This window comes from Leptonychotes weddellii, chromosome 10, assembly GCF_054177405.1.
Source record: "Leptonychotes weddellii isolate Sample4059 chromosome 10, ASM5417740v2, whole genome shotgun sequence".
Taxonomy (NCBI): domain Eukaryota; kingdom Metazoa; phylum Chordata; class Mammalia; order Carnivora; family Phocidae; genus Leptonychotes; species Leptonychotes weddellii.
Window position 1 is genome coordinate 86,663,469 of NC_138378.1, and position 13,022 is coordinate 86,676,490.

At 45.6% G+C, this 13,022-nt stretch overlaps 1 protein-coding gene and 1 long non-coding RNA gene across 4 annotated transcripts in view; one reads left to right on the forward strand and one right to left on the reverse strand.

Moving 5' to 3' along the window:
- Positions 1-223: 223 nt before the first annotated feature.
- On the reverse strand, positions 224-3,872 carry LOC145715919 (uncharacterized). Its single transcript, XR_014138195.1, has 2 exons — positions 1,811-3,872; positions 224-1,600 (listed from the first exon to the last, which is right to left on the reverse strand). It is a non-coding gene; the product is annotated as an uncharacterized LOC145715919 (long non-coding RNA).
- A 247-nt stretch (positions 3,873-4,119) lies between these two features.
- KCMF1 (potassium channel modulatory factor 1) overlaps positions 4,120-13,022 on the forward strand; it is a 75,998-nt gene continuing 67,095 nt past the window's right edge. For all 3 annotated transcript variants that reach the window (XM_081796668.1, XM_081796669.1, XM_081796672.1), the window contains exon 1: positions 4,120-4,279. In XM_081796668.1, the coding sequence (XP_081652794.1) occupies positions 4,264-4,279 (16 nt within the window). In that variant the 5' untranslated portion in view covers positions 4,120-4,263. The remainder of the gene's footprint in view (positions 4,280-13,022) is intronic.

Consider the following 13,022-nt stretch of genomic DNA (forward strand, 5'->3'; position numbering starts at 1 on the left):
TTTATTTATTTGACAGAGAGAGAGCAAGAGAGGGAACACAAGCAGGGGGAGCGGGAGAGGGAGAAGCAGGCTTCCCACGGAGCAGGGAGCCCAATGCGGGGCTCGATCCCAGGACCCTGAGATCATGACCTGAGCCGAAGGCAGACACTTAACGACTGAGCCACCCAGGCGCCCCATAAAATAAGTATTTTCCAAAACAAAAACATTTGGAGGTGTGACAATGTTTTACGGTTTTGCAAATACCTTTAATGTTCGGCTTAACCGAAGACAGCTGGTTTACCTTATCTGCCTCCACATTCAATCTATTGAGATGTGCTGTTTGAAGTATATAAGAAAATCCAAGCATTTTCACTGACCCTCTAGAAAGGTCTGGAGGACACTGGACCAAACTTTGTGAAGTTACTTTAATAAGCATTCTTCTAGTTTCCATTCATTCACTCATTCGCTCATTCAACACTACTGGATCCCAGAGATAGAAATGAATCATGTGATTGCCTACCCTGGAGTTTAGCTGAAAGATGAAAACTAATTAAAAATTACAGCATAGCATGAGCAGAAAAGAGAAAGGTACTAGTGTGCCTAATGGAGGCAAGGAAGGCTTAACAGAGTACAGGGAATCTGAATTTGGGCCTGAATTTCCTGGGCTCTCTTTAAGCAAAGGAAGAGCAAGTGCAAAGGCTCGGGGGCAGGAATCAATGTAAGACAGCAGAGGGTACCCTGGCAGATGAAGGAAAATTTTGTTGGGCCTTATAGAAGTTAAATTTCATCCTCCAGGACACAGGAGGCTGGGGTGACAAGAGCTTGCTTTCCTTTTTTCCAAGTCAGTTTTGAGGTATAATTTATATAGAAGTAAACTTTACCCTTTGGGGTGTATAGTTCTTTAAGTTTTGACAAACGTATCCAGTAAACACTAAGACAATCAAGACTTAAAATATCCTCATCACCTCTAAAAGTTCTCTCTGCAGTCAATCCCCAGCCCCCACCCCCCGCAGAGGCAGGCAATTATCTGATTTGTCTATGATTTTTTACTCTGAAATAATAGTACACACAGGAAGTTGCAGAGAGGACCCATGTACACTCCCCTGGCTCCCTCCAATGGTAGTAACATTTTACAGGACTATAGAAAATTATCATAGCCAGGAAGCAGACGTTAGCACAATACAATTAACTAGACTACAGACCTTATTCAGATTTCACCAGGGTTTCCATGCATTAGCTTGTTTTACTAAACAGAAATGGGCCATAGTATGGAAGATGGGCTGGCGAGGTAAGGACCTGGAAGAACTCCAGGAGATACTGGGAGAGGAAAGGACTGGAGGAACCATTTCTGGAGAAAAGAAATCATTTGATAGACAATTTGGTATAAACATTTTAAATTAACCTTTTCGGAAATAAAATCTCCCACGTGGCAGGACAGCAAGCAGGCTGTTTTAAATTGAAGGGCCTGACCTTTAACTGAATTGAGAAAATGTTTCCTGCAGCCAAGAAAACTCCAAATAACTATAATATTCCTTAGTCTTATGCAAAGAACAATGTTTAGTCACTTTCTTCCCTTTCTTACTTTTGACTAATTGCAAACAATGGAGTAACTGTCAAAGACCTGATATTCCCAGGGCGTCTGGGTGGCTCAGTTGGTTAAGCGACTGCCTTCGGCTCAGGTCATGATCCTGGAGTTCCGGGATCGAGTCCCACATCGGGCTCCCTGCTCAGCGGGGAGTCTGCTTCTCCCTCTGACCCTCCCCCCTCTCATGCTCTCTCTATCTTTCTCTCTCTCAAATAAATAAAATCTTTAAAAAAAAAAAAAAAAGACCTGATATTCCCTTGAGGTTTAGATACTTATCTGTTTGCTCTCTGAAACAGAATTAGCTAACAACCCCCCAAACCAAAACAAACTAAATCTCTATACTTACTCTTATTCCTTCCTGGAGTGCAGTATTTTTGTCCATTCTCCTACCTGCTCCAGCATACTTTTACTATTATTGACAATGCCTTAACCTCTGTATCTTAATATATTTGCAGACATCATTTACTCATCACAAAATTGTAGGGTGGTGGTGTCCTCACAAGAAACAGAAGCTCCTTAAGCGTTTGGTACCCAGGATCTCACACACCAATACTGTAAAGTGCTTAGAAAGACGCAGGTAAGCATTCAGTAAGTGTTAGCTAGCCCTGTTGGAAGCCCAGTTCTATTCCACCAAACCCCAATTATGGCCTGGATGAACCTCTTTCTTCAACAGCTGTGCTGGATTTAATTTAGGCAAAAGCTCCCGAAGTGCAATGGAAATATTTCTGGTGACAAAGTCCTCGCTTAAACCTTATTTGGCTGATATCTAGTGTATCACTAGTTACCACCAAATACAGTCCTTGGGTAGATCTGAGTGACCTAATACCTATTCTTTGACTTTAAGAAGAGCTTTTTAATGTCTGAAATCAGGAAGTGCCTTAAAATCAGATTTAATTAAATATGGTAACAAACACTATTTTTACTATGACCTGTGCTATTTTATATACATTTTAGCACTTAATCCTCCAAATACCTACCTGTTATCATTATTAGCCATAGTATCATCTGTAATCATGCTCATTTTAAAGATGGGGAAATCAAGGCAAGGAAGACTGTCATTTGCCCCAGGTCACACAGCTAGTAATGGTGTACAGGATTAAGAGTAGCCTTAGCCTAGAGCCAGAATTAATTTTACACACACACACACACACACCAAAAAACCCAGAACAATTTCAAATATAAAAGGATAAATTAAAATAACCAAAACCAAACATAGGACAAAGAAACGGAGGCTCAGCAACGTTAAATAACTTATCCAAGGTTACACTGAGGATATCAGAACCAGAATCCAATGGCTGATCTGTCTTGACTTCAAAGCATGGTCTATTTCCACCAAACCACGCTACCGCGAACACGTGACAGTACGCGTATTCGTTGAATTAATAAGCCTGAAAACAAAGTTGACAAGGAAGAGGGTAAAAATGTAAAAGAGAAATGAAAACGGGAAAATGGTTCATGGGCAGGGGAAAAAAGGGAAAAAACAACAATACAACACCCTCGCCCCCGCCCCCCCAACAGTTTTCCAAGCAGCGCACTATGGGTGAGCCAAGGTGCTGGATCAAACTTTGCGCGGGGTCCTACCGGACACCCAGGATGGCGGGGGCAGAGTCTCCAAAGAGATGATTCTAGAGGAGCCTGGCTCGGAGCACCGTAGCCAAGCCCGGCCGCCTCCCGCGCCCACGCCTTCTCCCGACCGCGAGTCACCCGGCCAGCCGGGCAACACCCGACGACGACCGGAGGCCAGCCGCCTCTCCCTCCCGAGCAGCTGGCTTAAAAAGAAACACAAACACATGTCCCCAGGCAGTCCGCAGCCTCTCCTCGGGGTCGGGGCTCGCAGTTCGCTTCCCCGGCCGGCAGGACAGCCATGCGCCCCAGAGCCAGAGCCCCTCGGGGCCCGCAGCTCGTCGCCGGGCAGCGCCCGCCGCCCGCGGTCAGCCCAGCCCAGCCCAGCCGGCGGGGGCGCCCACGGCCGGGACCCGGGTAGGGCCCAGACGGAGCTGGGGCGGCCGGATAGGCGGGCGCCCTTCGGGCCACGCGGGCCGGCAGTACCGGCGAGCAGCGGGCGCGGGCGGCCGGGCATTTCCTCTTCCTCCCTACGCGCTGCGTGGCGGCGCGGCGGCGGCCAGGCCAGGCCGAGGCCGGGCTCGGGCGCCCGACCACGGCCTGCAGGCGAGCGCGGGCAAGGGCCGCGCCGCCCCCGCCGCGACCGCCTGCCGCGGGGTCTCCAGGCGGCTGGGCCCGGCGCGGGCAACGAGAGGCGGGGCCGGCGTGCGGGCGGCGGAAGGAGGCGGAGGAGGAGGAAGAGGAGGAGGAGGCGGCGGCCGGGAGCCGGGGGAGAGGGGCGGGGGGTGGGCCGGGGGAGGGGAGGAGCGGGATTTGCGGAGCGCGGCGCCGCAGCCGGGAGCCGGCGGGCCCGAGAGTGACCGAGTCACGGCGGGCGCCGGCGGAGCCGCGGCGTCGGACCCGCCTCCTGGAGGAGCTCAGCCCCGGCCAGGCCCGGCCCCATTCCCGCCCCGCGCCGCCTCCCCGCCGCCGCCGCCGCCGCCGCCGCGGGAGCGCTCCCCTGCCCACCCCGCCCCCGCGGCCGAGCCCGGGAGTCGAGTGGGAGTCGGCCGGCCGGCGCGGGCAGCGCCGGGACCCCGCCGGGGACACTGCAGCCGGAGCCCGGGAGGGGCCGCGCCGCCACCGTCTGAACTAGGATGTCCCGACATGAAGGTGAGAGGAGCCCCCGCCCCCACCGCCCGGGCCTCGGCCTACCCCGCCCGGGCCAGGCGCCGCGGAGGGCGGCCGGGAAGCGGCGGAGACTTCGGTCGAGCCCGAGCCGGGCCCGAGGCGCCTGGCCTGGGTGCGAGCGAGCGAGGGCGGAGAGCCGTGGCGGCTCTGCTGCCGCCGCCGCCGCCACGGCCGCGGCCCTGAGCTGGGCCTGGTGCCGGAGGCGGGGCGGCCGGGCCGGCCGGAGGGTTTGCACTGTCATGGGGCGGGGGAGGGGGAGGGGAGTCGGCGGGGCCCGTTACCGGCGGGAGCCCGGCCCTCGGGACTGATACCGGACGCCGCGGCCCGCCTGGCCGGCCCCGGAGCCGCGGGCTCCGGCGCGGCCTAGCGCTCCCGCCGCCCCGGAAGGGCTCGGTGCGGCCGCCGAACGGGGCCGCAGGCGGCGGCGGGAGACAGAGGAGCCGTCCGTGGACCCTGCAGGCGCGTCCGGTCGCCGGGAGACGACGAGCAGTGCCCCTGCCTGCGGGCAACCGCGGGGCGGGCGGGAAGGCTTTGCGGCCGGGGAACGGGAAGCCCCCGCCACCCGGAGCCCGCCCCGGCCTCGCGGCTAGGCCTCGGCGCGTCCCTGGGCTCGGGTAACCAAGTTCCCGGGGCGGATCCGGCCCGGCCGGGGCGAGTAAACTCCCTGCTCGATCGCCCGGTCAGAGCGGGACTCGCTCCGGGCGGGCCGCGGGCCCCTCGCCCTGCGTGCACTACCTACCTAACCAGGTTTCGGTAAATGACCGCGGCGAGGTCTGTTAATGGTCAGGGGGCGTTTTGGACTTGTTTTTCGACCCAAAAACATGATTGGGGTACAGTTGCAAATAAGCAGACAGTTCTAGCCCAGTCCCAGGGCACAAAGAGAAACATGTTTAGGACCGATGTATAGGCGTTGAGCCGGTAAAAAAGAAGTTAACTTCAATTTACTGCCATATGGTTTAGAAAAGGGGGAGGGGGTTGTGTTTTCTTTGTTTCACTACCCCAGGTCTTCAAATAAATAAAAAAGTGTTAAGAGACTTGGCGAAAAGTTTATCCTGGTAAGGTTAATGCAAGATTGTAGAAGTGGCTTGCAAGTTGTGTACTCTTGATTTTAAAATCCTGTATAGGTGATGTAGGAGTGGAGAAAGTTTAGTGAGTCAGATTACTGTGTGCTTCACACCATTGCAAGGGTTTTCTTAGGGAAATGCAGGCCTTAGAATTTCGAGGTTGAAAAACTCAGGTTGATTAAAATTATATTTAGAGCAAGTTTCAGAATTTGTATTATTAATTGCAGTGTTGAGATTGACTCAAAGAACATTTTGTGTTCAAGGATTCTGTATTTTAAAAGGCTCAAAACTAAATACCGTCTTCACTTACTGTGTGCAAGTGTTGGACATTTTGAGATAATAAGGTACTTCGGCTCATGGAAATATTTGGAAACTATGCCCATTTTCCCAATTTTTCCTACTTAATAGGAATGTATATTCTTATCTCTGTAATTTAAAAGAAGTTATTAAAGCTACAACCAAATTTTAATTTGGGATCTTGAAGTTTATGTCAGATGTAGTCGTGTGTACATGGACCACCTTCAAGACAAAATGAAACTGAGCATGGCTGCAGGCTCTCGTACTCATAAGAACTGGGAGAGTTAAAACTACAGAATCAGCAGTGGAAGAATTGATTTGAGACCCATTCTTCGGCTTCAGAATAACATCCAGATAGTTCCATTCTAATTGAATGGTGTCCTGGGAAGATTCCTTTACCAGTAATCTTTTAGAGTAATTAAAATCCCACAGTGTGAACATTCTTGAATGTAACACAAATTCTGTAATTTAAGCCCATTTCCCCCTATTTGGTCCTGTGGAAAGGCATATGGTTTTGAAACTTATGTTACTTTTTAGTTACTTGAATATTACTGAACCTCAGCACATTAATAGCACACTTTTTCTGGTAACTTACATAATGCCAGATGTTTCTGAAAAAGGAACATTCCTCTAATCCGTCAGTTGAAGACTTACAGTACAATATTTGACAAGTGATTATCTTTTAAGGGGCTAGTTTATGGCCTAAGGCAGGAGTGGCAGTCTCATTAAGAATCACATTTAATTCATTAGATGCGTGTTTTGTGGAGTATTAGTTGAGGCTGCCATTATTTTCATCAGTAAAAATTTAATCTATCGACAAATGCAGAGTTTGACACCCTCACTATTATAGTTCTTTCCCCGTTTTCTCTTTTTTGAGCAAGCACATCCCATTTCTTTTAGCATTTCTTTAGTGGTATGATTTTTGAGCTCTTTTAATCATCTATCCAATCTCCAAATTCTCTGTGGTTCTTGTTTCCTTTCACCACGTGACCCGGAACTGGATGTGGTAGTCTGGTAAAAGATCTGAAATGTGCTGCCTGTAATGTTGTATTTGGATTGTGCTACCTTTTCAGGGCCTTCCGAATGCATGTGATTTGTTACTTTGTCTTTGTGCCCACCCTAAAGAGTTGAAGGATATTATATGTAATGATGTAACTTTGGACAACACAGCCCCAAGATGGACATCTGTCAAGCTTAGAGTCTCAGCTCTGTGAAGCAGTGGACCACCTCTGAGAAAGGAGATGCAACCAGGAGCATAAAGAAATGCTCTAGCCAGGGTTCAGCGTACTTTTTCTGTAAAAGGCCAGGTGGTAGATATTGTGGGCTGGGTGTGCCGTTATGGTCTCTGTCAGCTCTGCTGTTGGAGTACAGAAGCAGCTATGGACAACATGGAAATGAATAAGCACAGCGTTGTTCCAATGAAAACCTTATTTTTGGATGCTGACATTTGAATTTCATATAATTTTCATATGTCATAAAATGTGTCTTTGTTTTACCATTTAAAAAAGGTAGAAACCATTCTTAGCTTGCAGGCCATACAAACGCAGGAGGTGGCTGAACTTGGCCCAGTTTGGCCTGTGGGGTATACTTTGCCTACTTCTTTTCTCAACTAGAGCTTTAGAGAGTTGGTGGAACTGGAATTGTTGGGAGCCCATAAAGGGCCCATTCTTTTTTAAGATGTATTCTTTTTTTTTTTTAAGATTTATTTATTTGAGAGAGAGAATGAGAGAGAGAGAGCACATGAGAGGGGGGAGGGTCAGAGGGAGAAGCAGACTCCCTGCTGAGCAGGGAGCCCGATATGGGACTCAATCCTGGGACTCCAGGATCATGACCTGAGCCGAAGGCAGTCGCTTAACCAACTGAGCCACCCAGGAGCCCAAGGGCCCATTCTGCTTGGTATTCATTCCATCGTTTCCTTTGGGTGATGGTAAGTTCGGTCCATGGTCTGTACCTCGGTTTCCAGCATGCACCCTGTAGATCGGTAGAGAAGTAATTGTTCTTGAGGGTGGGAAACAGGCTTTCCAACTTCCCAAGACCCTGTCTGAGTGGAGACAGTAGTACTCTGTATTAAGTCTCCTGCTTGCCCACTATGACTTTTCTAGCCAGAATTCCATTTTTCCAGCTTTTAATTCTCTTTGTAATGTTCTTGTCTTGTTAACAAACCTTTTACATCAGTGCTGGGTCACTTTGTGTTCACCATACCAACACCATCTAGTTCCATGTTATACCCAGTGAAACCAATCGTTGCCTTTTTTATTTGTAAGAATATTTTTTTAATGTTTCACTACACACTTTCTTTTGAATATGTTTAAAAAATAAGAATGTTATTCAGAGCTTAAAATCCGTTTAATAGCTTGGCAAATTAAAAACACGTCAAATTACTCAGTGCTTATTAGCTAAAATGAAATTATGAATGTTCTTGCATGAGTTCGAGCCTAATTGATTACCTGCAGTTAGGAACACATTTATTGCCTTAATTCAGTCAACCTTTTTTCAAGTTGTTAGTATGTATAGGGCACTTTGCTAGGAACCACGGAATGTGGGGGTGAATGAATGAGACCCAGCTCCTCACCTTAAATTTGGTGGCACAGCATCCACAGACAAATGTGAGACATGCCATAAGGAATGGATAAATTAATTGATAACAAAATAATTACCAGCTCTTTTTTTAACCGAATTTCCCGACTTCAGAGAGGGAATCTGTTTTTCTTCAGTGCCTTCTTAACTTTTTGGTGGGCTACTCTTGATTTTGGAAAAAATTGGAGATTTCACATAGAGTCCTTTACTGGATTTATATTTCCCCTAGTTTTTAGAAGATTTTCATATGTAAAAATGATAGCAAGTAAGTGAACAGGTAGGTGATCATATTGTTATTCTCAGAAGCAACTGATACTGTTTATTTTCCAACTGTAAAGTACAGAAGTAGGTAGGCCATTAATCTAGCTTTTGAAAGTTGTACCATTTTTTGACATTTTGCCACTGTTGTTAGTAGATTTAAATTTTCTCTTCTCTAAAAAATGTTATCTGACCCTAAAAGCATACATGCAGATGATCCCAGAGTGATGTGCAATAATTTTGTTTTTAGGATTTGGGAACAGCAAAGCCAGGATTGGTAATTGGCTTGTGATTTTAATGTGGTGACTTTTGCCTTCCTGTAAGTGAAGTAAATTGACTCCCACTGAAAAGATTTTTACCAACATGTCAGACCATTTATTTTATTTTGACTATGATCTGTTAAAAGATTATGATATTCTTAAGACTTTTTCAATTCAAGAAATCGTGAATTACATTTACCTTGACTTTCAATAAAAAATAGATAAGAATGTAAATATTTTAATTTCTGGGGTCTTCGATTTCATGATTTCATAAAACTGACTTGGGAACTCATTTTCCCCATATTTTGACATTCGTGTTTAAGTTAAAATGTCATAAAATATAATTTTCTTATTTTAAATTGGAAATTTAATCTGGAAGAAATTCCTTTCAGTCTTAGGATTTTAAGATGTATTAGCAGCAATCTTGTTTAAAGATTGAAAACTTTTTTACAATAAAAACTTAATACACTTCTGATGTGAAACAAATCCCTAGGTTAAGCTTGCAATATCTTAAAAATGAAGAAATCCATGCACTTATGAGTCATAATTTTCAAAACATCAGCTTTATAACATTTACCATATACATTTGCTGAGGTTTACGGGTTTTTGGTGTTTTTGTTTTAAACTGGAGGTTCCAAAAGCTGTTTTTAGTGAAGGTTAAGGTATCGTTGGATTATCCTAGAAATAGTGTTTTTTAATATTACAGTATAAATATTCCTGGGGGGCTATTTTCATGAGCATGAACTCAAAGGAAACATTTCCTACATTTTATATTCATAAAAGTTAAGGGGCACCTGGTTAAGCATCAGACTCTTGATTTCAGCTCAGGTCATGATCTCAGGGTCGTGAGATCTATTATTAAAATATCTGTTTGTAAAAAATTAATTCCATATTAATTTTAGTGTTGTGCTAGGAGCCATGATGTTTTTCAGTTTTTTTAAATGATAAGGTATAGATATTTCAGTTGCTGAAGTTATTCATTAAAATTGAGGAAAGAGGGGTGCTGGGTGGCTCAGTCCATTAAGCATCCAACTCTTGATTTTGGCTCAGGTCCTGATGTCAGGATTGTGGGATTGAGCCCATCATGGGCTCCGTGGCTCAGCGCAGAGTCTGCTTGTCCCTGCTTGCACTCACACGTTCCCTCTCTCGCTCTCTCTCAAATAAATAAATAAAATTGTTAAAAAAAAATAAAATTGAAGAAAGAGCCCTTAAGAGGTGTACAATCAGAACTTTTTAAAAAATGTGTTTATTTTTATATATTAGCCATGTCCTGATCCATGATGGAGATATGTGAAAAGGCAGACAGTTTCCTAAGGGAACATATTACCTAGATTCCATGGGAAGGAAGTGAGTGATCAAGAGAAGAGAGGATGTTCTTGGGATGGTTAGACAAGAGGACAGGACATTGTTGGCAGAGGAAAGTTAGGCAAGGTGGGCGTGAAGCTTGGGCCTGAGTACCAGGAGGTGAAAACTCAGTGTCCTATGAAACTAGCAAGAGATGAATTTCCTTGTTAGGCACTTTCCGGGGTGCCATCCCTACTCTACCTCTCTTACCACCCTCCTGCAGTGTTTGCTAATGGCGGTTTTAGTTGTCTTTCTGGATAGTAAAAAAGCAGTGTGGGTCCATCCGGTTCATGTACGTGGTCAGTTTATTTCTTCCATGGCCACAGTGCCAACCAGCAGTCCAGCAGATTTTGCCAATGGACACAAGGAGTATTGGAAGTACGGATGGACCCCTGCAAGTCTATCACTGCTGCTAGAAAAAAACCAACTGAAATCACAAGAGTGGGTCAGTCAAGTCACCTTTAGCTAGGAGGGACAGACAATAAATGGATGAAGCCTCTTGACATCATGACTAATTAGGTTTAGCATTATGTCCTGCTGAATCGTGTGGGGTTTTTTTCTTCCTTTCTTGCTAGTACTCCGTGCCAGTGTCCTGAACTTCAGCTTTTTTTTTTTTTTTTATAGTAAGAGGATTTTCATTAGAGTCACTTTAGAGTGCTAACTTGGGGAGCTAGGAGAACAGTCACAGGCATATTCAATTATAATTTATTTTTTGGTTTTGACTTTTATTTCTTTCATTGTTCCTTGAAGACTCTTGTTACCCTCCCCTCCCACCCAGTAAAGTTAAGGGTCCTTCTAGTGGCACTCCTGCCTTATTCTCCAAGTATTTTTTTATGTTGTAATTGTTTGCTTGTCTGCCTCCCCAGGAAGCCACCTGAAAGGTAGGTATAGTGTTACGCTTACCTTTGTGCCCTGCCACCGAGCACAATGTCTGGCCTTTGGGAGGCCAGACATCTGAACACTTGTGGGTGATTGTTAGAGATGTTGTTACTTGTCTAAAAAATGGTGAGACTAGAAACTGCAGTCTTCTGTTTTTATCTGGGAAGCTGGTTAAGAAGGAGGGAGAATGTGGGAAAGAGGATTTGGAACTTTTCATAAAAGTAAGAGGGGATGGATAAACTACACAGAACAAAAAAATTTAAGGGGAGCTGACTCCTAGGGGAATGGTTTGGGATTAGATCCGGGTACTGTTTTTGGTTCTACTTCTAGCTCTGGTTTCGGATTAACTGGCTGTGGGTTCTGAATATTAATTGCACCTTGCATGAGTTTTCTGATTCATTCAGTTATTCATTCAGTGGATATTTATGGACTTCGCACTGAGTACCACTCAAAGTCATCTCCAGAGCTTGCCCCAAGTTGGTGACCCTTTCTGCAGGATGATAATATTCAGTGGGTTTGAAACACCTTTGGGAATTAAATGCTTTCCTGTTGCCCAGGCTGTGGTTCTTTTCCAGTATGCTGGAATTAGTCCTTGAAGTTTATATTTTATGACAGGGTAATTAAATCATGTACGTATTTTAATGTTTTGGCAATATTCATCTCCCCCTCCTTTTTCTTTTCTTTTTCTTTTTTAAGCTTATTTTCATTTAAGTTTCTCAATACTTCCAATTCTGCCCAGCAGGACATTTCTTTCCTTAACAGTATTGCCCTTGGACTATAGAAGTCTCAACACACATCTGCATATGTTAGAGTATGTTCAAGAAGGTTATTCCTTGTAGGTTTATAAGTATCTTTTTGATGCTTAGAGAGAAAAGAGCTCAAGGGATAAAATGTTTAAATTTTGTATTCAGTTTAGTTTTTTTGGTGCAGAGGCTTAATGGTTATATAGCAACTGTTGAGTGAGAAACTAGATGGTACTTCTTTTTGGTATTCTTCTCAGTCAGTATTCTCCTTTGGTGTCCTCTATGGTTGTAGAGGTTTGGCAGTGCAAGGAAATGAGAAACTTTCTAAATTAGGAGTTAAGACCATTGCAGTAAAACAGGCAGGAATTATTTAAAGGGGTTGCTGCAGGGGCCCCTGGGTGGCTCAGTTGGTTAAGCGGCTGACTTCCATTCAGGTCCTGATCCCAGGGCTCCCTGCTCAGCAGGGAGTCTGTTTTTCCCCCTCTCCCTCTGCCCCTCCCCCCACTCGTGCGCATGTGCCCTCTCTCTCTCTCTTTCTCTCTCAAATAAGTAAAATCTTAAAAAAAATAAAAATAGGGGGCGCCTGGGTGGCTCAGTTGGTTGAACGTCGGCCTTCGGCTCAAGTCATGATCCCAGGGTCCTGGGACTGAGCCCCGCATCCGGGCTCCTTGCTCAGCAGGGAGCCTGCTTCTTCCTCTTCCTCTGTCATCCCTTTCCTCTGTCATCCCTCCCCCACCCCCCACTTGTGCTCTCTGGCTCTGTCTCTCTGTCAAATAAATAAATAAAATCTTAAAGGAGTTGTTATAGATGTGTCTCTTCTATAAGAATGAAACACATACTAGGTAGCTGGGGGTGTTTGGGTATTGGGAACCAGGTAATTTTCATAATCAGAGATCTTACATTCTGCCTGATAAGCTAGGGATTCTGATACAGTTAATTGCAATTTGAAATTAATGTAAAGTGTGCAGTTTGTGTGTGTGGCTATATATACGGATATACATAGTGGTCAGAGGAGGGACTGATCTTCCCTTCCCTAGGAAAAATGGTGATCAGACCTGAAGTGACAGTGGATGAGCACCTGACCCATGGTTTTCCTGACATCCCATGTCAGACATACCACATAGCTTCATGTTCTTTCTTGCTCGGTGTAATTTTCTACAAGCTTTTTAGAAATCACCCAAAGGAAGAGGAGAGAGCAAGTCTACTTGCAGAATTGGATTAGACCATCACTATACAATAGAAATCTAGTGCAAGCCACATGTAATTTTAAATTCTCTGGTGGGGGGTCCTAGGTGGCACAGTC